The 23,963-nt window shown below is 40.2% G+C and overlaps 1 protein-coding gene across 1 annotated transcript in view; it reads left to right on the forward strand.

The window, feature by feature from the left end:
- The first annotated feature begins 20,824 nt into the window (after positions 1-20,824).
- Positions 20,825-23,963, forward strand: part of LOC140209904 (signal peptide, CUB and EGF-like domain-containing protein 3) — a 373,983-nt gene continuing 370,844 nt past the window's right edge. Inside the window, exon 1 of the mRNA XM_072278560.1 lies at positions 20,825-21,540. Coding sequence (XP_072134661.1) covers positions 21,441-21,540 — 100 coding nt within the window. The 5' untranslated portion in view covers positions 20,825-21,440. The remainder of the gene's footprint in view (positions 21,541-23,963) is intronic.

Below are 23,963 nucleotides of genomic sequence, written 5' to 3' on the forward strand. Positions count from 1 at the left end.
CATTATTGATCATCCTTCTTATACAGAACAAGTCTTTGGTGAGCCTGCTCTTTGAACTATTGTCATCTATGTGAATATGTCTCCAGAACACCATTAGGTATGGGTCTAGGATTTTAACCAGGCAGCAATGAAGGAACAAAATAAATGTCCAAATCAAGATGGTGTTAATTGCATGGGAATACTGATGTTCTGGTGAATCTGCAGCTTCAACTTCTGAGATAGTGGTTTTGGGAGAATTCAAAGTTCAAAGTAAATTTTATTATCCAAGTACATATATGTCACCACATACAACCCTGAAATTCATTTTATTGTGGGCATACTCAGCAAATCTAGAGCATCGTAACTACAACAGGATCAATGAAAGATGCAGATGCAATGAAAGATCCAGAGTGCAGAAGGCAACAAATTGTTCAAATGGCAATTAATAATGAGACGAAGAGTCCTTGAAAGTGAGATCATTGGTTGTGGTTTCCCTCTCCTGAGATCGACAATCAGTTCCTTGGTCTTGCTGACATTGTGTGAGAGATTGTTGTTATGGCACCACTCAGCCAGATTTTCAATCCCCCTCCTGTATGCTTATTCATCACCACCTTTGATTTGGCACATGATGGTGGTGTTGTCAGCAAACTTGAATATGGCATTGGAGCTGTGCTTAGCCACACAGTCATAAATGTAAAATGTGTAGAGCAGGGGACTAAGCACACAGCCCTGTGGTGCACCTGTGCTAATGGAGACCATAGAGGAGATGTTGTTTCCAGTCAAACTGACTGGGGTCTACAAGTGAGGAAATCCAGGATCCAATTGCACATGGAGGTATTGAGGCCAAGGTCTTGGAGCTGATCGAATAGTTTTGAGGAGATGATGATATTGAATGCTGAGCTGTAATTGATAAAGAGCATCCTGATGTATGGATCTTCACTGTCCAGATATTCCAAAGTTGAGTGAAGAGCTAAAGAGATGGTATCTGCTGTGGACCTGTTGCTCCGGTGGGCAAATTGGAGTGGATCCAAGTCACCTGTCAGGCAGGACCTGATATGTTTCATAACCAGCCTCTGAAAACACTTCATCGCTGTAGATGGGAGTGCAAAGGGACAATAATCATTGAGGCAAGTCACCACACTCTTCTTAGGTGGCAGTATAATTGAACCCTGCTTGAAGCAGGTGAGTGCCACACACTGCAGAAGTGAGAGTTTAAAGATCTCAGTGAACATACCAGCCAGTTGGTCAGCACAGTCTTTAGTATGTGACCATGTACCCGGTCTAGTCCAGATGCTTTCTATGGAGGCAGCCCGCAAGTCAGCTTCAGGAATTGAGATCGTAGGTTCTTCGGGGGATGATTCTAATGGTCAAAGTGAGCATTGAAGACATTGAGCTCATTCGGAAGCAAAGCCCCGCTCTCTCCCATGTTGCTTGATTTCACTTTATACAAAGTGATAGCATTCAATAGGTAGAATTTGCTGAAGATGTGACTTCACCCTGAGATAGTACACTCTACATCATAGTGTGCCAGTTTGAAAGAGTGGATGTTAAAGCTGGTGGAAGGCATGCTAATTGTGTGAGCAAATTTCCCTGGATGGCACCTGGGCTTTCTTGATTGGAATAGCTGTACATACGTGAGCAAGTGGGAATACAAGGGCTGTTGTTAGAACTGGTGAGCAGTTGGGTAGCCTTTGTATCAACACCCTGAAAGTAATATGATTTGTTTTTAAAAATCATCTCCATTGATAAATATGACTAGACCTAATGGTCATTTGTTACAACTCTATCGCCACTCTTTTGTGGTGCATTTGGTCAAATGGTGAATTAGTATCAAAAGCAGCCAATTTCATGAGGAGTGTGGAGAGTTGGGATCAAATACAATGCAAGTGAGGGAAAAGAAATATTCTGTAGGTTGGCATTGGGATTGGTTTAGCAGGTAGATTGAGAATGAAAAGAGGAACAGTGATAAAATGGAGGAAACAGGATGATTAACTCTATATAACCTGATGCTTTCAACTGGATTCACCTTTTGATCTATCCTAAACTGCTCAATTATAGTCAAGAAATATAGCTTACAATTTTCTTGATGACCACTTAGCGCTGTGTATATACATTCAGCTGCATATATACAGCTATATATTAGGTACTTCCTGTACCAAATAAAATGGCCAATGAGTGTATATTTGTGGTCTTCTGCTGCTGTAGCCCATCCACTTCAAGATTCGAAGTATTGTGCATTCAGTGAGGCTCTTCTGTGCATCACTGTTATAACAGGTGGTTATTTGAGTTATTGTCGCCTTCCTGTCAGCTTGCACCAGTCTGGCCATTCTCTTCTGAGCCCTCTCATTAACAAGGAATTTGCACCCCCAAGTATTGCCATTCTCTGGATGTTTCTTTGTTTTTTTGCACCATTCTCTGTAAACTGTTGTACTTCAAAATCACAGGAGATGATCAGTTTCTGAGATACTCAAACCATCCTGTCTGGAACCAGCAAACATTCCATGGTTAAAATCACTTAGATCACAGTTTTTTTACATTCTGATGTTTGGTCTGAACAGCAACTGAACCTCTTGACCATGTCTGCACGTTTTTATTACATTGGGTTGCTGCCACATAATTGGCTGATTATATATTTGCATTAACGAGCAGGATTACAGGTGTACCTAAAAAACTGGCCACTGAGTGTGTTTATACAGTATATAATGTGCGCCATATAATTAGATAAATGATGTCTTGTTCATATATCTCTCTTTCCCAAAGAATGTCAGTTAGGTATTACATTCTAGAATCAGTTTGTGCATATTATTTCTTTTTGATATTTGAACACTTTTTTCAGTTCTATTTTTCTTTCTCTGTATTCTATTAATAAGTATGAATGTATGCATACACTCTCTGCATATAACAATTGCTTAATGTACATCAAGAAAAGGTAAACAACTGCATTTCATGGCAATCAATTCTTCATGCAAGGGCCAGATGATCCCTGTATATATCAGCTAAACATTCTCTGCTGAAGCAGCATTGTGCATGTTATAATTTGCCAACACAGCTTGATTTAAATTATCTTGTGAGTATCTAAAAAGTAGTTACTTGTCTGCTTGAACTCTATACATAGACTACATTTTGACTGGGAATGTTGCGTTAATCAGATTATGCAAACCAAAGATGCTGGATAAGAACCTTGCATAACTCAACAAAGCAAGTAAAGCTTTGAAAGTTACTGGCCTACGATCAAACATTATAGCTGCACACATTAATTTGACACGTTACATTTCTACTCTATGCCTCTCTTTCAAGCTGCCAAAAGTGTTGGCTTTTAATTTGTGTTAATTGAAGAATTAAACATGTATTTTGTCACAAATTAAGAAATTTTAATGTTTCCATGGTGTTTCAAAATCTGAACTTTCAGATTTAGACTTATACATGGTTTACTTCTATAGGCCATGTCCTTGTCATAAATATTTTGAATAAATTTGATTAAGGAAGAAGGTTTTGTGTAAGTTCACTAAACAATGACTTTATATGTTTTAATACAAGTGGAATATACACAAATCTTTGCACATTTCTAAAATTAATTTGGTAATACATATTTTGTCTAGATTTTGAACTTATATGCTATTTGAGAATGGATGCAAACCTAAGATATAACACTACCGCACTTCTGCATTATGGATTATCAAATGGAATATTGATTTTATCATTTTGTACTCTTGTTCTTCTGGAGAGTGGCTGCTGTGAATAATATGTTATAGAATGAATGTTACATACATTTGTGTAGTAAGATGGCAGGTGTTAATTAAATACAAAATTATACAGGTATCTCAAAGACACAATCAGCAAGTACCTTGACTTATAAGTAACAGTAGTTAGAAAAATCTATCACTTCACATTTAGATATCTGAATGTCTGGATGTTATCTGGAGTCTCCAAGAGTGGCTATTATTGTCTACCAACTTCTTAACTACTTGCATTAACTTATTGTAATTGGCTCACTGAATGTGTGCACTGTGTTAAAGATGTTTTTCACACATCTGCTACTGCTATGAGGATAGCTGTCCATATGAGCAACAGTAATTGCTTTCTTATGCCATTCATTGACATTTCTAGGTGAATGTGAAGTGGGTTATTTGTGACATCGCATGGGATTTTCTCATTCTATCCAAAAACAACTTAGAATTGGTAAAAGTGAGTTGCTTACCTTTATCCTGATTGAAGACATATTCTTCCATGGTTTTGGCCTGAGCAGATGATAACTCGGGAGTCTTTAATTATTTACAACACAAATAGAAAGTGCTGCAAACTCTCAGCAGATCTGAAAACTTTCAGTGGAAAGAGAAACAGAGTTAACACGTTAGGCAAAAGAATCATCATCAGAACTGATGCTATTTCAAAAATAAAATTCATTGTTTAAGATGCTGATGATGAAACTCTGGAGTTCATTAAGTGCAGTCTGTGGGGTGAAGACCCTTGCACTATTGTGCTACTATGCTTATTTCACATGTCTATCTTCGATGAGGTGTTTTATTCAGTTACCTCTTATCTGAGTGGAATGTCAATCTATTAGTGAGCTGAACCAGGTTTTCATGATCATTTGCCTCAGGAGATTGGATAAAGTTTAACAGTTCCAGTAGCTGATGTGATCTAATATCCCGTTCCTGGTTTTAGTTTACCTGTCCATCAATAGCACTATAGGAAAATATTAGCTGTTCATCATTTCAGCATTTTTTTTACAAATTGTTATTGACATTGATAAAGCAACTTCCAGAGTTGTAATAAAAAGGCATAATCATCATTCAGTTATATGAATGCACCATTCAAAATTGTACCAAATTATTTTTCATGTAAAATTACCTCAAATTTTGTGTTTGCTTTTGCCTCTTATAGTAGGTATTAGCTGTACTGCGAACAGCAATACTTTAACGTGTTGGAGAGTTTATTAATATGAATGGACACATGATCTTAACCTCTTAAATACTCAGTGACCTTTTCAACTTTTCAACTACAGTCTTCCTGTGCAAATTTACAAAGAAACTTCTGCAAATTTGTTTTTAATACATACCAAATGCTACAATAAAGTGGGATTTGTGAAATATACAGAAGTATCCTGATTCTAAGCAATCACTTCAAAACCTGTTACAATTTTGCTTTTGACTAGACTGATTGAGCAGATGGTAATTATGCACATTTTCATGGCTGTCTTAAAGCCACCGTGTAAATTTTAAACCTTTAATAGCTTTTTGTTTCTTTTTGCCTCTTTGATAGTATAGCTGACAAAATGACCAAAGTTGGGGGGGTGAATAGAAGGCTGGTGAAGTCACGCCTATAAAAAGTATTTGAATTTGACTTCCGTACTTCTTTTCAAGTGATGTCTCATTGTCTCTGGTAACCAGTTATACCCTTTTGATTTGCCGGCACTGTTAACCCACAGATACTATATCATGCTTCATGTAAGGCCAGAACCAGGGCAAATGATCCAAGAAAATTTCTTGCAATTTTATTTTGTTTGAGCCAAGGCCTTGGAGAGGGACTTACAGCATTACATATATAAAACATTTTCTTTTAGCATCAATCAGATGTTTTGTCTAAGTCTTACTGATCATTTAAATGGAGGATCTGGGATAACAGAAGTGCACCAACATAAAATAATGAGAAGAGGTGATGAGCCATTCAACAGCTGAATATATCAAAAATAATGAAATAATTAATTTCCTGGCTACATAGGAAAAGCAAAATAAGCTTAGAAGTTAATATGTGGAACTTGGACAACACAGGTCCAAATAGGCCAATACATTGTTTGTTTTAATGCATTTTAATCCTATCTTAATGTCTCCAGCAGTGGGAGTTGTATTTCCACTTGGTTTGAATCTATATTGACTAGAAGAGATTTCTGGAGTTGGCAATATATTGTTTATCCTAACTGATGTCTAGGATACTGTGAAAAAAGAAATATGTTTCTGTTCCAAATGCTTCATTACCATTGGATAAAAATTGAAAAGTAGTCATTGTGGTTTCATAGACAATTCTGGCACCCAGTTTATGCACAGCAAGTTTTTTACAAACAATAACATTTTAAAATTGATAGATACAATTATTGCTAAAGAATGCCTTCCTCTCTTTGAAAAATTGTCATGTGTTTTTTTTTGTGCGTTCTCCTGATCCCATCTAAAAGACAGCACTGGTTCAGACTGAAATATGTACTGGAGGTCTGCACTGAGAAACCTTTCTGTTTTTGATCCAGAAAGTAATAGTACTCAACTGAAAATTGAATTGAAGGTTTCTGGAAGAAGTTGTAAATTTTCACCCTAATGTCTAGAACAGATCATCTCACCAAGAGGGAGCAACTAGTCAACTTTAAATACACTGTTAACATATTGGCACCTATTTGGTGCAGGAAATTTAAAAAGAAAATGTATGCTGATAAAACAGTCATCAGTGATGGAAAATTACATTGCAGAGAAATTTAAATTTACATTTTGAGGAAGAGGGTGATTATGGCAGATGTGATTCTGGTGATACTATTGTATAGTAAAATTTTCTCCCTCAGTGTTGTAAATGAAATAATTCCTTTTCATATTCATGCAACTTCAAATAAAGACTGCAGAAGAACAAATAATCCTCTACAGCATCATGTTCCATGTTCCCACAGATCTCTGTTGGATGCCTTACTCCATGGTCTTGCCTTTTTTGATACTGTACAGCTCCTGTACCACTCCCTTTGTTTCTGTGGGCCAAATATTGCTACCTGCCTGCACACAAGTAAAGTAATGAAGTAAAATAGTGTGTAACAATTCCTCTTGTCTCCCATCACATCCCTCAATGGAACTGAAAAGACATTGTCCATGACAACAAAGAGTTCAGGAGGGAGCGAGCACAGGAGACAAGTATCTTCTGCTATTTACTGATTAGAAGCTCAAAATAAAATGTCTGCCAAGAACATGCTCCTGGCTTAATTATTCTTAATATTTCAATGGGATGCAGGGTATTGGCTTAGCAGTTTTTGTTTTTAAGAGGGAGAGAGGAGACCAGGCCAAAGTACGTATGCTTCTTGTAAATTGATTTATTGTTGTCACAGTAGAAATGCTTCTCTGGTATAACAATTATACAGAGAGCAGAATACAGTGTTACAGCCACAAAGAAATGATACAGATGATACTAAGATAGGTGGAGTTGTGGATAATGAAGTAGGTTTTCAAAGCTTGCAGAGAGATTTAGGCCAGTTAGAAGAGTGGGCTGAAAGATGGCAGATGGAGTTTAATGCTGAAAAATGTGAGGTGCTACACTTTGGAAGGACTAATCAAAATAGGACATACATGGTAAATGGTAGGGCATTGAGGAATGCAGTAGAACAGAGGGATCTAGGAATAATGGTGCATAGTTCCCTGAAGGTGGAATCTCATGTGGATAGGGTGGTGAAGAAAGCTTTTGGTATGCTGGCCTTTAAGAGTCAGAGCATTGAGTACAGGCATTGGGATGTAATGTTGAAATTGTACAAGGCATTGGTGAGGCCAAATTTGGAGTATTGTGTACAGTTTTGGTCACCGAATTATAGGAAAGATGTCAATAAAATAGAGAGAGTACAGAGAAGGTTTACTAGAATGTTACCTGGGTTTCATCACCTAAGTTACAGAGAAAGGTTGAACAAGTTGGGTCTTTATTCTTTGGAAGGTTGAGGGGGGACTTGATAGAGGTATTTAAGATTATGAGGGGGATTGATAGAGTTGAAGTGGATAGGCTTTTTCCATTGAGAGTGGGGGAGATTCAAACAAGAGGACATGAATTGAGAATTAAAGGGCAAAAGTTTAGGGGTTACATGAGGGAGAACTTCTTTACTCAGAGAGTGGTGGCTGTGTGGAACGAGCTTCCAGCAGAGTGGTTGAGGCAGGTTCAATGTTGTCGTTTAAAATTAAACTGGACAGCTATATGGACAAGAAAGGAATGGAGGGTTATGGGCTGAGTGCAGGTCGGTGGGACCAGGTGAGAGTAAGAGTTCGGCACGGATTAGAAGGGCCGAGATGGCCTGTTTCCGTGCTGTAAATGTTATATGGTTATATGGTTAAGAAGGTTCAGTGCAGGTAGAAAATAAGGTGCAAGCTCATGATGAAATAGATGCCAAGAGTCCATTCTTATCATACTAGGGAACATTCTTATAACCAGTCTTAAAATGGAGGGATAGAAGTTGTCTTTGAGTCTGCTGGTATGCGCTTTCAGGCTTCTGTATCTCCTGACTGAGGGGAGAGGGAAGCAGAGAGAATGCCCAGGGTGGGTGAGGTCTTTGCTTTTGCTGACTGCTTTACTGAGGTATCGAGAAGTGTAAACAGAATCAATGGAAGAGAGGCTGCTTTCCTTGATGTGCTGAACTCTCGGCAATTCCTTGCAGTTACGGCGGAAACAGTTGCCATGCCAAGCTGTGATGCATCTGGATAGGATGCTCTCTACAGTGCATTGATAAAAATTGGTGAGAATCAAAGTGCCCTTCAGCTTTCCTGACGAAATAGAGGGGCTGGTGAGCTTTCTTGGCATTTGCATCAATGTAGTTGAATCAGGACAAAGCTGTTAGTGATAACTACACATGACTGCTTAAACAATCTGATGCAGGGATCCACGGACACCTTGGTTAATGGAGACATAAAAATGGTTGGGAACCCCTGGACCTAATGCAAGGACTTGTATTTATAAATTTCATAACAAGACCTCAACTCTTGTACCTGCCACAGATGTTCTGAAATGTTGTGAATTGGAAAACATGGAAGTGTTTTTGCACAGCAAAATCCCACAAATGTATAATAGTTCAGTGATTGAATGTTGGTCAGAAAACTAGAGTGGTGTATCTGCTGCTTCACAGTTTCAGCAACCCAGATTCAATCCTGACCTCTGGTGCTGTCTTTGTAGAGTCTGAACGTGTGTATGCATTCCTCTTAGTATACATTGTGATCGCCTCTTAGCATACATCATGACTGCCTCTTAGCAGCATGCCATTGTGATTGCCTCTTAGCATACATTGTGATTGCCTCTTAGCATACATTGTGACTGCCTAGCATTCTCTTAGCATCCTCTTAGCATGCCATTGTGACAGCATGAGTTTTTCGTGTTTTCTAGTTTCCTCCATCTTCCAAAGTGGAGTGGATTCATAGGTTAATTGGCCACAGTAAACTACCCTCATGAGTAGATGAATGATAGAATCTGGGGGTAGGTATGGAGAGTATTGGGAGAATCAGATAGGATTAGTCTAGACTCAGTGTGGATGGGTGCTTTATAGTTGGCATGGACTGGTAAGCCAAAGGAACTGTTTCCATGCTGTATGACTAGAACTCCCACAATTCCTTGAATGATGTCGTGGGATCTTTGTCCGCCTGTGAGGCAGACTGAATCGCAGTTGAATATCATGCTCAAAAGAGTAAATCCAAAAATGTAGCATTCCCTCAGTACTGTCCAAATAGCAGCTTTTGTGTTTGGAGCAAGGCTATGACCAATAATCTTCCAACTCAGAGATTGGAGTGTTACCACTCGGACAAGGCTGCTACTTCAGACACCAACAGATTGTGACTGGATCTACCTGCACTGAATTTTGAATTAATATTGAAAAGCAGCATTCTGTTTTAAGCACAAATTGAACAGGTCCAACCCAATCTAACCCAGGATTTACTCAGGATTCAAGTGAAATCTGGGTTAGGTCCGGTTTAAATAATGATGTATTTAATATCTGTTGTCCATTCTTAGAACTTGTTACAAATTCATAAAATCTTCTAAAAGGGTAATGCAATCTTATTCACCCCACTTCAAACAAACTTCTAATTCCATGAAAGAAGCAGGAACAGGAGGAGGCTGATCAATTACTTGAACCCGTTCCACCGTTCAATGGGATCATGACTGATCCAACATTCCTCAAGTCTACATTCCTGCCCTTTTGCCATGCCCTTGTGATTAGATATCTATTTCATCATTACGCATACCCAAGGTCTCTGTCCCTACAGATTCTTGTTGCAACCAGTTCCAAATACTCGCAACCCCCGAGAGAAGACTTCCATCCCCCATCAGGAAGGTCTCAAAGCTCTACGCTTCTTTTTGGATTCCAGATCTAATCAGTTCCCCTCTACCACCACCTGCTCCATCTAGCAGAATTAGTCCTTACTCTTAATAATTTCTCCTTTGGCTCCTCCCACTTCCTCCAAACTAAAGGTGTAGCTATGGGCACCCGTATGGGTCCTAGCTATGCCTGCCTTTTTGTTGGGTTTGTGGAACAATCTATGTTCCGTGCCTATTCTGGTATCTGTCCCCCACTTTTCCTTCGTTACATCGACGACTGCATTGGCGCTGCTTCCTGCACGCATGCAGAACTCGTTGACTTTATTAACTTTGCCTCCAACTTTCACCCTGCCCTCAAGTTTACCTGGTCCATTTCCGACACCTCCCTCCCCTTTCTAGATCTTTCTGTCTCTGTCTCTGGAGACAGCTTATCCACTGATGTCTACTAAAAGCCTACTGAATCTCACAGCTATCTGGACTATTCCTCTTCTCACCCTGTCTCTTGCAAAAACGCCATCCCCTTCTCGCAATTCCTCCGTCTCCGCGGCATCTGCTCTCAGAATGAGGCTTTTCATTCTAGGACGAGGGAGATGTCTTCCTTTTTTAAAGAAAGGGGCTTCCCTTCCTCCACTATCAACTCTGCTCTTAAACGCATCTCCCCCATTTCACGTACATCTGCTCTCACTCCATACTCCCGCCATTCCACTAGGAATAGGGTTCCCCTGGTCCTCACCTACCACCCCACCAGCCTCCGGGTCCAACATATTATTCTCCGTAACTTCCACCACCTCCAACGGGATCCCACCACTAAGCACATCTTTCCCTCCCCCCCCCCTGCATTCTGCAGGGATCGCTCCCTACGCAATTCCCTTGTCCATTCGACCCCACCATCCCTCCCCACTGATCTCCCTCCTGGCACTTATCCGTGTAAGCGGAACAAGTGCTACACATGCCCTTACACTTCCTCCCTTACCACCATTCAGGGCCCCAAACAGTCCTTCCAGGTGAGGCAACACTTCACCTGTGAGTCGACTGGGGTCCGGTGCTCCCGATGTGGCCTTTTATATATTGGCGAGACCCGACGCAGACTGGGAGACCACTTTGCTGAACATCTACGCTCTGTCCGCCAGAGAAAGCAGGATCTCCAAGTGGCCACATATTTTAATTTCACATCCCATTCCCATTCTGACATGTCTATCCACGGCCTCCTCTACTGTAAAGATGAAGCCACACTCAGGTTGGAGGAACAACACCTTATATTCCGTCTGGGTAGCCTCCAACCTGATGGCATGAACATCGACTTCTCTAACTTCTGCTAATGCCCCACCTCCCCCTCGTACCCCATCTGTTACTTATTTTTATACACACATTCTTTCTCTCACTCTCCTTTTTCTCCCTCTGTCCCTCTGAATATACGCGTTGCCCAAGCTCTGAGTCCCCCCCACCTCCTTGTCTTTCTTCCTGGACCTCCTGTCCCATAATCCTCTTGTATCCCTTTTGCCTATCACCTGTCCAGCTCTTGGCTCCATCCCTCCCCCTCCTGTCTTCTCCTATCATTTTGGATCTCCCCCTCCCCCTCCAACTTTCAAATCCCTTACTCACTCTTCCTTCAGTTAGTCCTGATGAAGGGTCTCGGCCTGAAACGTCGACTGCACCTCTTCCTAGAGATGCTGCCTGGCCTGCTGCGTTCACCAGCAACTTTTATGTGTGTTGCTTGAATTTCCAGCATCTGCAGAATTCCTGTTGTCCCCGAGAGAAGAAATTCTTTCTTATCTCAGCCTTAAATGAATATCCCCTTATTCCAAGACCATGCCCTCTCAGCATTGAATCTGTCTCGTCCCACTTTATTCAACGGTCAAGGTTTCACTGTGCAAAAGGCCCACTGGAGCACCGTTTTGAACGTATAGAAGAAGTAACATTTTAACTATCAATCTAGACTTTTCTGGAATTCCAATAAAAATATACAACTTGTAGTTTTCATCCCGAAGACTTCAAAAAATCATGATCTTGTGCTGATGACACCAGTACCAATTACCATGAGAATCACTTTGAATGGCCGCATCCACGGGGTCAGCATGTGGAATCACCTTCAGCCAGTTCAACAAATGCTGCTGAATGGTTCCTTAACGATTCAGTTTTAATGGGATACACCAACTTAAGACATCAGAGTGCTGATTAGAATCTAGCCACAGGCCACTACAAGTATAGGGACTGATAATCATCAGGACCACTGGCCATTTGAGTTGTGTCTCTTTAAAGACAACATGCTGTAGCTTCTGTTAAGTCCTATATACTTTCAGATGCAACAGCTGCTAGCACAGTAAAATCAGCTCCTGTTGGAACACATACTTTATATTAACTATAACAAATTCTCCTAATGGCTTGTACTTGTATGATTTGGGGCAACTTCTTTTTTTTAAACAGGTAAATAAGAATTCCAAAACCAAAGGTACAAGATTTTATAAAAGTGAGATTTTGAAGTCCATCAGCCATGTAGTTGAAATTAATTAATAGTTGAAAGTATGCCTAAATTTTCTCTAGATAAAAACTTGAGCATCAAGTTCTAGAGTTTGTTAAGCAATATGGCAGATGATTAAAGATTCATTTTACTTACAGCAGGTAATGTAGATTCTAAATTAACTGTTTTGTATTTAATATATCAGTAATATTTGAGTAATATTCTAAATATATTGATTTATTAAGCACCCTTTGTTGTTTAAATAATTAATTATGGTTGTATATATGGAATACGTGAGTGGCGTATGTCATCACACCACCGGATCATGCGTGCATGCTTCGCTTAAAGTAAAAACAAAACTAAGGTACTTTATTCCCGGCTCCAAGTTTTGCTTTTAATTAGTTGATGTTTTGGAGTTACAAAACATGACACTAGAATACTACAGCTCAGTACAGGCCCTCCGGCCCTCAATGTTGTGCCGACCCATATATTCCTTAAAAAAAAAAGTACTAAACCCACACTACCCTGTAACCCTCTATTTTTCTTTCATCCATGTGCCTGTCCAAGAGGCTCTTAAATACCCCTAATGTTCTAGCCTCCACCACCATCCCTGGCAAGTCATTCTAGGCACCCACAACCCTCTGTGTAAAAAACTTACCCCTGATGTCTCCCCTAAACTTCCCTCCTTTAACTTTGTACATATGCCCTCTGGTGTTTGCTATTCATGCCCTGGGAAACAGGTACTGGCTATCCACCCTATCTATGCCTCTCATAACCTTGTAGACCTCTATCAAGTCCCCTCTCATCCTTCTTTGCTCCAAAGAGAAAAGTCCCAGCTCTGCTAACCTTGCCTCATAAGACTTGTTTTCCAATCCAGGCAACATCCTGGTAAATCTCCTCTGCACCCTCTCCATAGCTTCCACATTCTTCCTATAATGAGGTGACCAGAACTGAACACAATACTCCAGCCAGAGGTACAGAGGTACAAGTGTGGTCTCACCAGAGATTTGTAGAGTTGCAACAAAACCTATCTACTCTTGAACTCAATCCCCCATTAATGAAGCCTAGCATCCAATAGGCCTTCTTAACTATCCTATCAACCTGTGCAGTGACCTTGAGAGATGTATGGATTTGAACCCCAAGGTCCCTCTGTTCATCCACACTCTTAAGTAACCAACCATTAACCCTGTACTCAGTCTTCTGGTTTGTCCTTCCAAAATGCATCACCTCACACTTATCCGGATTGAACTCCATCTGCCACTTTTCTGCCCAACTCTGCATCCTGTCTATATCCTCTTGTAACCTTCAACAACCTACAGCTCCATCCACAGCTCCTCCAATCTTTGTGTCATCCATAAGCTTACTCACCCATCCTTCTGCCTCTTCATCCAGGTCAGTGGTGATGAGAATATTTTAAATGAACCCAAGATAACTACCTACATGTTGAAGCACAGTGAGATATTAGTGTTTAAAAAAAAAAGTTCAGTGAGAAACAGTTGAATAAAAAAAAAAGCACAGCACGTGCTTCTTCGGGATCAGGGAGAGATTGTCAAGTTAAAAATAAAGCAGAAAATGGACAAATTCATGGTTTCATAAACGATGAGTACCGGGTGATGATAATCTTTAAAAAAGAACAGAAGTGGCTGGCCACAAAGATTGATGCATTTGATTACACAACAAAATAACTGGATATTATATATGGAGCAGATTGAGCAGTATTTTAAAAGTAAATGAAATAGCCAATGAGAAATAAGTACCAGTCTTGCTGAGTGCATTGGGTTTAAAGGCATAAAAAGTTTGCTTCAAAGTTTAACTGCTCCAACCAAACCAGCCAAAATGAGCTTTGCTGATATCGTGAAAGTAATGCAGAAACTTTTAGAACCGAAACAATTGTTGATTGCAGAATGCTTTAGGTTTCACAAGCAGAATCAAAAGGAGGGGTAGTCCATTTCAGCACATGTGGCTAAATTAAAGAGATTGTTTGAGAATTGTCAGTTCAGTGATGGGCTTAATGATGCACTGAGAAATAGTTTAGTATGTGGAATCTTACAAGAAAGCATTCAAAAACAGTTCCTAACTGAAATACAACTTAAATTAAAAAGAGCAGTTGAAATAACTCTGTCAATGGAAACAGCAGACAGAGAGACACAATGAAGTTGCAGTCAGGAATGAAAGTGAGCGTGAACAAAATTGCAGCTTATAAACAGAAACCTGCCTCGTCGAACAAATTGTATTACAATTGCAGCAGTGGCTCATATACAACGGACCAATGCAAATTTTAAGGTGAAACTTGCAGAAAATGCTACAAAGTAGGACACATACGAAGAGCATGTCGGGTGGACAAAAAAAATAGACCGCACAGGGAAGAGATAAAAATAAAAAGTCAAGTTGCAGTTTCAAAGAGAGCACTAATTGGCATGTTGTTGATGAAAAAACTGATGACGATGAGAGTGACACAGGACTGAGTAGCCTTGAGATTTACTATGTGAAAGCTAACAATAGTCAAGCAATATGGCTTACAACAGAAGTGAATGGCAAATTAATTAAAATGGAATTGGACATTGGCTTGGCTGTTTGAGTCATTCCACAAAATGATTTTGAATGGTATTTCAAAGATACTGAACTGAAGCCTGCAGATATCCAACTAAGAACTTGAGAAAAGATAACTCCCATGGGAATGACATTCACAACTGTGAAATGCAACACCAACAAGCCGTCTTGGTAATAACAGGAGGTCCAGCATCACGGGGACGTGATGAGTCAACGACAAATGATTGGAGATCCATCCACTATTTGCACACCACATCCCCTGCAACAGAGTTAACTGAGAGCCAATTAAGAAAGGCAGTGGATGATGCCATTACTGTCTCTGTGCTGTACACCATGAACTGTTATCCAATGGAGGGAAAACAGGAGTTGGTGCCAACCTCTGTACCTCTGGCTGGAAAGCATATTGGACCAAGGAAAGACCACGCTGCTCAGCGGAATCATGTAAGTGATGAAAGCAGGGGTCTGACTACGGCAGTTTTTGTAGGCAACATATCTGAGAAAGCTTCTGATATGTTAATCAGGCATCAGAAATGTGGCTTGGTTTTAAACTGGAAGAGAGTTCAAGGGGCTTCAAAAAAGTTGCAAGCATTCAGCTTTTGTGATTTTAAAGAACCTGAATCAATTCTGTGTGCATTAAGGTTATTGCATGAGCTTCAAGTGGGAGACAAAAAGCTGGTTGTAAAAGTAGATGGAAAGACCAAAGCGCAGCTGGATGAATGGAAGGCTGAAAAGAAAGGAGTGACTGGAGACGTGAAAACAGAGGGTTTGTTAGATGACGATGTGGATGATGAAACTAAGAGGAGATTGTAAAGGGGGCAATAGAAGGATTAAACCTCCAGTGAAATAAATGCACCTTCTCAAGATCAAGATGCACATCCTAGAAAGAAGAAAATGGAAAAGAAAGAGGAGGATGACAAGAAACTAGAAGAAAAAGAATGATTGTTGAAAAGGAGAGAAGAGATAGAGAGACAGAAAGAAAAAGGTGTTGAAGAGCGGAGGAACATGAGAAAAACGAGCAGGATAAAGAGAGAGAAAGATGCTGAGAGCAGGAGAGAAGCAAGGATCGAAATAGATTCAGAGAGAAATAGAGAAGAAGGGTGTCCAGAGCTGTCAGAACCACCTCCAGCAACCATCACGGAGGAGGACCCAGAACTTGAGACAGCTTTCACAGCCACAAGTCTCACCTCCAAAAAAGTAACCTCCCTTGTTGAAAAAGATATTAGAAACGTAGAAAACCTATGGCACAATACAGGCCCTTTGGCCCACAAAGCTGTGTTGAACATGTCTTTACCTTAGAAATTACCTAGGGTTACCCATAACCCTCTGTATTTCTGAGCTCCATGTACCTGTCCAGGAGTCTCTTAAAAGACCCTATCGTATCCACCTCCACCACCGTCGCCGGCAGCCCATTCCATGCACTCGCCACCCTCTGCGGGGAAAAAAACTTACCCCTGACACCTCTTCCATACCTACTTCCAGGCACCTTAATACTGTATCCTCTCATGTTAGCCATTTCAGCCCTGGGAAAAAGCCTCTGACTATCCACACGATCAATGCCTCTCATCATCTTAAACACCTCTATCAGGTCACCTCTCATCCTCTGTTGCTCCAAGGAAAGAAGGCTGACAACAGTAAGAAATCTTCCACAGTGATTAAGTCTTTAGACCTGAATGGCACAATTTAAAATTTACTACGCTGTGGTTGTCTGTATATGGTATACTGTATAAATAGTATATACTGTATGTATTATATGGTATACTGTATATATAGTATATGTATGAGATGCATTCTATATTGAGTTGGAGTTTATAGCTAAGCAGGGAGGTGTGTTGAGTATTTAATATTTCAGTATTATTTGAGTAATACAGTATGTAAATATATTGTTGTTTAAATAATTCATTATGGTTATACGTACAAAATACGTGAATGGCATACGTCATCACACCACCACATCATATGTGAGCATCTTGCTTAAAGTGAAAACAAAACTGAGATACGTTATTCCAGGCTTTGTGTTTTTGCTTTCAATTAGTTTAATGTTTTGGAGTTACAAAGCATAACATTAACTTATTAGAAAATCAAGTGGATTCAATGCTTAATCACTATGACTGTAAGGGCATGGCAGAGGGTGGAGATCTTGTGGTGTGCGATTCACTTCCTGACAACTCAAACCCCTTCCACTATCTGCAAGGCCGAAGTCAGGACCAATTCAGAATGCGCACTTCTTTCCTGAATAAGAGCTGTTCTAGCAGCACTGAAAAAGCTTGTCACTAGTAGGACAAAGCAGCTTTAGGAATAAGCAGCCCAATTGATTGGCATTTTATCCAATGGCCTGAAGATTCTTTCCTCCCACTGCCAGTGAAACACAGCTTCAGTCCGAAAACTTAAAATAATTGAAGGTTCCTTTTTGGAAAATCATAGTACATTTTGCAATTCTTTTCGATTGCCAGAGGTGAGTTATTTATTTGACCATACTTCTTTAAAGTTACACTGAATCAAAATTAATGTAACTTGAAACTGAATATGCTTCAGAATATTTACACACGTTATTAATATTACACAATCCTGATTAAGGGCTTCTGCCTGAAATGTCGACTGTTTTTTCATTTCCATGGATGCTGCCTGCCCTGCAGAGTTCCTCTAGTATTTTCTGTGTGTTGCTTGGATTTCCACATCTGCAGATTTTCTCTTGTTTACATACACTATTACTATCCATGGCCTCCCCCACTGTAGTAGTCAGGCCACACTTAGGTTGGAGGAACAACACCTGATATTCCATTTGTGAAGCCTCCAACCTGATGGCATGAACATTGATTTCTCAAACTTCCAGTAATTCCCCCCCCCGCCCCACCATTTCCCATACTCTTTTTCCTCTCTCACCTCATCTCCTTGCCTGCCCATCACCCCCTTCTGGTGCTCCTCCCCCTTTTCTTTCTTCCATGGCCTTCTGTCTCTTTCACCAATCAATTTCCCAAATCTTTATCTCATCCCTCCCCTTCCAAGTTTCACCTATCGCCTTGTGTTTCACCCCTCCACCCCCCCCCACCTTTTAACTCGACTCCTCATCTTTTTTTCTCCAGTCCTGCCAAAGGGTTTTGGCCTGAAACTTCAACAGTACTCCTTTCCATAGGTGCTGCCTGGCCTGCTGAGTTCCTCCAGCATTTTGTGTGCATTGCTCGGATTTTCAGCATCTGCAGATTTTCTCTTGTTTGTGATTGGTTTACACACACTATTAACCTGAATTGGTCCATATGTCAAGAGTGTTATAGGTGACCATTTCTGTATTTATATCACAGTACATGTGAGCAAAATAAGTGTATTATATTACCAGCACCACCCTATACACAGAATTCCTTCTCTCAGTCCTGTCACTTTGAAGAAGCCAAGCATATCCCCTCAAGGAATGAAGCAAGACGGGCATAAAGTGATCTTCAGGCCAGAATCAAACACTAGAATGACACGTTCTGAGATTATTGGATTTTTAGGAATTGGTAGGATTCCTCCTATTGCTGTTTACAGGAAGAAAGAGCACAAAGGGATAAGTTAAAAGGGCAGGCAGTGGTGGCAGAAGGCTGGGGTTGGGTTTGCATTTACTGTTTACTGTATGTTATAAGACATATGCATCAAATTAATGACTAATATCTAGTGGCATAATGTTAACTTACTTAGACAGGCTCCAATAATATTTGATTAGGGAGACAGAATATTGGCACTGGGCTTTAATGGGTCTCCCTTTGAAGGCAAGGTTGAGGCTAAGGTGGATATCAGTGCTGGAGCAGGGATAACTGTCCTCTATGTCTGGGCACAGTTTTGTGGATTGCTTGTTTCCATTGCAATTTATTCTACACAAGAGTTACCAATCTTCCCCAGAACAGTTTGCCAGCCTAATGCTGTAACAGACTGCCTGATGTTTGCTGTACCAGCAGCCACACAATTTTCCTATCTTGTAACAGACTTTAGACCTGTAGCTAAAAGTGTAAAATTTCCTCTGAATAGGCAAAACCAAACACTGCAGCTGGTGTGCATATATATTGCTATAAACTTCTGTCGTAAAGCAAGTTCAGTTTCATTGTGCGATGCTTCTCTGGGAAACAAAATCAATAGATGATTTGTTGATGATGCTCAGCTGACTGCTACAGTTGAGCATATCTGGATCAATGGATTTGTGGCTGATGTTGTGCAGTCCTGCCTCAAAGGAATCTTTTCTCACTCTGCAGCACATGGTATCTAACTGATTGATTAGTAACTCAGTGATTCAGAAACCTAGGATCTAATTAGGCTTCAAATCAGACGACTTTGCTTAAACATTGTAAAGAAAGAAAGATTCAAGTATCTGTCGATCATCAACCCTGATTAGTAGTATCAACCATTTACACAGCATCAATCTTCAGACTGTATGGTAATAACTTTTAATTCAGGAATAACCATGATATTTTAATTAATATTATCATTTCCTTAAAATAGATACAGAACAGGGACTGTACTACTGAGCAGGGATTCTTCCTGTTGAACTTGTCAAACTCTGATAGGTGAAGTTGCAATTGATACCAGGCAACAAAAATTCAGAATAGAATAAACAACATACTTTCTTTCCTTTGTTTCCCTGCTCCGAAATTCATTTCTCCCGCACTCCTGTTACTTTTAACCACGGCCTTTCATTATTTTTGTCTTGTTTTGTCTTTACTTGCCTGAGTGGGCAGGGAGTGGATACTAGAAAGGCCATTCCACCTTCACGGCTATCCCAGCTGAGACTGATCAAGTCTTACCTCTCGGAAATCTCCACAGGAACACGAACACACACACGAAGTACAAACACATATACACATGAACACAAACATAAGCACACCCAGTCTCTGCATGAAATCTTATGATCACTTTGATTTATAATCATATTTCTCTGCAGATCATTCTATCCTCTGTGAGGCAATTTTTCTTCAAGTTACTTTGTTATAAAATATTCTCACAAGGGCTTAAAGCTGCAAATGACCAGAAATGGAGCTGTCTATTCTATTAGGCTTTAATTTTCCCGCCAAATATTAATACATTAGTCAACTGTGGTTAGTTTTTTTCTGTTTATAGGGGTAATAGTTTGTGACAGGAAAGCTGAATGTTTTAAAGTATGACTAGTCACTTTTATGAAATAAACACGCTTCTTTCCTCAAAGTTGCCCGTCGACTTCGTGCAGAGGCTAGAGGATGAGTGAGATAAATGAAGTGGGTTGTGTTGTGTGAGCGGTGTTGTTGTTTGGGGTGGGTGGGGGGAGTTAGAGGTGGATTAACCTGTCCGCCTGGACCTTTTCACACTGGAGTTGCCTGTCCCTCTGAAGCGAACGCGATCTCCCCTTCTCTTGTGTGAACTGATTTACTGTCACGGTGACCGTCTCAGTGCACGGCCTTGACATTTCACAGGTTTAGATGAACAAGGGCGGGAGCAAAAAAATATAAAACAATGCTGCTTTCAGATGTCGGCATGAGGGACCAAGGCAGTCCGTCGCTGGCGGGAGTGGCCTGTCCTCGGTGAGAATCAACCTATTCTCAGTATACATTTAAATTCTCTGTCCTTTCAAACACAACGAAACCCTCGCTGACAGGCTGGCCTCATTTGAACTTTAAAAAGAATGTTGCAAGCTGATTGGCGGCACTGTTAAATCTGAGTTTTCAACTGCTTGGTTGCTAGTTCAAGTTCCTAGTTTCATCAGTGTGTGACCGCGAATTGTGCGGAATAATTTGGAAAACAAAACATTTCCCTAGAATTGTTTGCGCCCTAACCCAGAGCAGTCTTTAATATTTAAAATCGCAGTTTCACTTGCTACTGAGGCTCAGAGCCCGGAGGTCCATTCAGCGGTTGCCGGATTTGTGCAGCTTCTAATGGCCGGGCCGGTCTGGTTTGGTCTGGCGACATGGTCCTGTCTTTATCGATCCATTGATTGCACATGGTCCTGCTCTGACCTCCTGATCCCAGAGAAGCCGTTTCCATGGAGACTGTAAGTCCTCCTCCAGCCTTTTTTTTCCTTGTCTCTGGCAGGAATTTCTCTGGGCAGCAGCTGATTGTAAATTCCTGCAGATACTGGAAGCATTGCGTGTGAAGTGTTTCCCTCCTCCCCTTTGTTGAGTGTTGTGCTGGATCCCCAGACTCAGCCTCTCCATCTCCGCTCCTCTCTCCCTCTCTCGCGCGTGTGTGAGTGTGTCTATTCCCCCTACCCCCTCCCCTCCTTTCCCCTCCCTCCAGACCGAGTGCTGCTTACAGTAATGAACAGGACACACCAGATCCTCCTGATCCCCCAGAGGGCGATCTGACTGACGTGGGAGGCTCCGACCGAGGTTCCTTTCAGCTCCATCAGGACCTCCAAGAGGAGTGAGTGTGAGTGAGAGAGAGGGAGAGAAGAAAAAAACTCGCGTCTCATCTCTTCCCCCGAAAGACTCATCTGAGAATGCAGAGCAGAATGGGTGCTATCCGGCTGTCTGGCTGCTACTGTTTGTTTCTCATTTTCCTAAACCCACTCAGCACTGCGGCAAGTAAGACAAACCAAGGTAAGAAAACCTTATGATATCCCCTGTACTCATTCCCCTCGCCCTATTTACTTTAAACATTTTTTTCTCTATGTAAATTCGTTCAGCGTTGAGTTTCAGATCGTGAACTGTGAAGGCTCACGGGGTCTAAATGCATGAGGGAATCGTTTCTATGCGTGTGGGGCAGGACATGTAAGATCAACAATTCTACATAAGGGGAGAAAAAAAAGTAGGCAAGATAACAATTTTGTAATTTGGGTTCAATTAAACGACAATTTCGTGCTTAACTTTTGAACGTTTAAGTAATTTAGATTAACGCCTCATTTGCATACCTGGGGAAAATACTGACACTCTTTAAAATATGCTAACTGTGGACCGTCTTCTGTTCTCAAACAAGCACAATTTTTCCAATATGATATGTTTAGATATCTTCTTTTTCACCACAGTTTGATAAAAGTTTTCCATCTGTGCACACTTCAGAAACTTGAAGAGCCAATGTCACAGATCTTTGCAGCTTCTGCAAACAATACGAAGATGAAACATGAATTATTTAACAAATGCTTAAGGCAAACGCACATTTAATAATTGTGGTTTGAACAAACTGCCAACATGTAGCAGATATAATAGTAAATTTAAGAAAGAGATCAGTTTGTAAAATGTATATGTGTATAAATTATATATGTATATTTGATGTCAGTGAATGTAGTGTTTAATATTTTTTATTTAGATGGTATTAATTAATTGTTTTATAATCGACTCATTGCTTTGCAAACTGTAAATCAATAGAAAATTAAATATCGGTTGGCTTACTTTAGATTCAGCCCAACACAGACATGGTACAATACTTATGAACATACACTCAAACCTGGCTTTTCAGATCCTGTTTTACTTGTGTCTGCTAGCATTGTGGCAATGACAAAACAAACACTGCAATGTGGTTTTAGTCTTTAGTTTATTAGCTGGGCGATTGACATATGTATTTGCTGAAAAATGTAATCTGAACAAGCTGGGACTTATTCAGCATGATGTTGACACATTACTGTGCAAAGTGCTGAGTGAACATTTAACCAAGAATTTGCACCACTTTGAGCGTAGTTTAACACAGCCGAATATGCAATTCTTACATTAGTTGTAGTTTGATAGCTGTGCTGTGACTACCCAACAAAGAATTGCAATAACCATGGTGTGCTCAGTGAGAGCAGTCTGAGCTGCTTTTAGTTTATCTGAAAAGTTTCTGTTAGGTGGATAGGAAGTTAGAATTTTAGCTAACTTTTTTTTCTTGCTCCATTTGGGAAATAAATGATTATGGATATCTGTTTGCTGCCAGCTTTCTGAAACATTGTTCACCTTGCCATTTTTCAGGTAAAATCGCACACACAGTAAGTGTTAGCAACTATTTGACCTTGACAGACATCATATTCCAGTCTACACCAATACTTGCTAAACATTTTCAGACTAGAGCCATTGTGTATTGACTGTGAAGAGTGACCCCAGCTGATTCCTGCTTTTCCCTAAGAAAGGACACTGAGGCCAATTTTGGTCCCACAGCTGCCTCCTGAATTGTGATATAGGGTTAATTAGTTAATTTCTAATAATTGCACATCCTGTGCTCAATCACTTGAACTAACTTCATAAGAAAACACCACTGCTGCGTAAAGTTTGTCTTCCTTTTTAAAATTCTTAACATTTTAATTATTTAGCAAAAGACAAACATTATTGGAAGCTGCTCTCCATGGGACCAGTAATACCTTTTTAAAAGGAATTTAATTGATTTTTATTGTTAGTTTTTGATATCTAGGTTGCAATGTGAATGTGATCGTTTCACGATCTGGTATTTTAATTACATTTGGAATGGCAACATGAGAACTAAATTACCTCTTTTTTATAATAATGAATAGATTGTTTCCTGAGAGCTTTACAATTGTTGGAAATTTACTAAAGCAAAATTATCTGACAGCCTGTTTTGGAACATTACCCAGTTGAACCTTGAGACTTGCCATTCTTGATGTAGAACAAAAGATTTTTCGCACTATAGATGTGCTGTAAGTGAAAGGGAAAATATCTCTTACAAGATGAGCTCATTGTAACTCATCCACACTTTCTCCATAAAGGTGTTTGGATAATGTCATAGGATATAGACGATGCTACCAGGTCTGAGTTCACTGGCACTCACTGCATCCATACACTACCATATTGGCACTATCCTGAGTGCAGAGGAGTGTAAGGTTTCAAATAATTACATCCAACAAATTGTCATAACTCATTAGTGAATACTTTCTACAAGCAGTGTTTGATGTCTTTTCCCAGCTGGAGAGTCAGAACCCTTTTATATTATATATAGAATAACAGTGACGAATTGGATGCCTAGCCTTTATAGTTTTCATCATGTTGCATGTAAATGCCTGAAGCAATTGTGTTTACACAGATAATGTAAAACTGCAGAG

This window comes from Mobula birostris, chromosome 14, assembly GCF_030028105.1.
Source record: "Mobula birostris isolate sMobBir1 chromosome 14, sMobBir1.hap1, whole genome shotgun sequence".
NCBI classification, from domain to species: Eukaryota; Metazoa; Chordata; class Chondrichthyes; order Myliobatiformes; family Myliobatidae; genus Mobula; species Mobula birostris.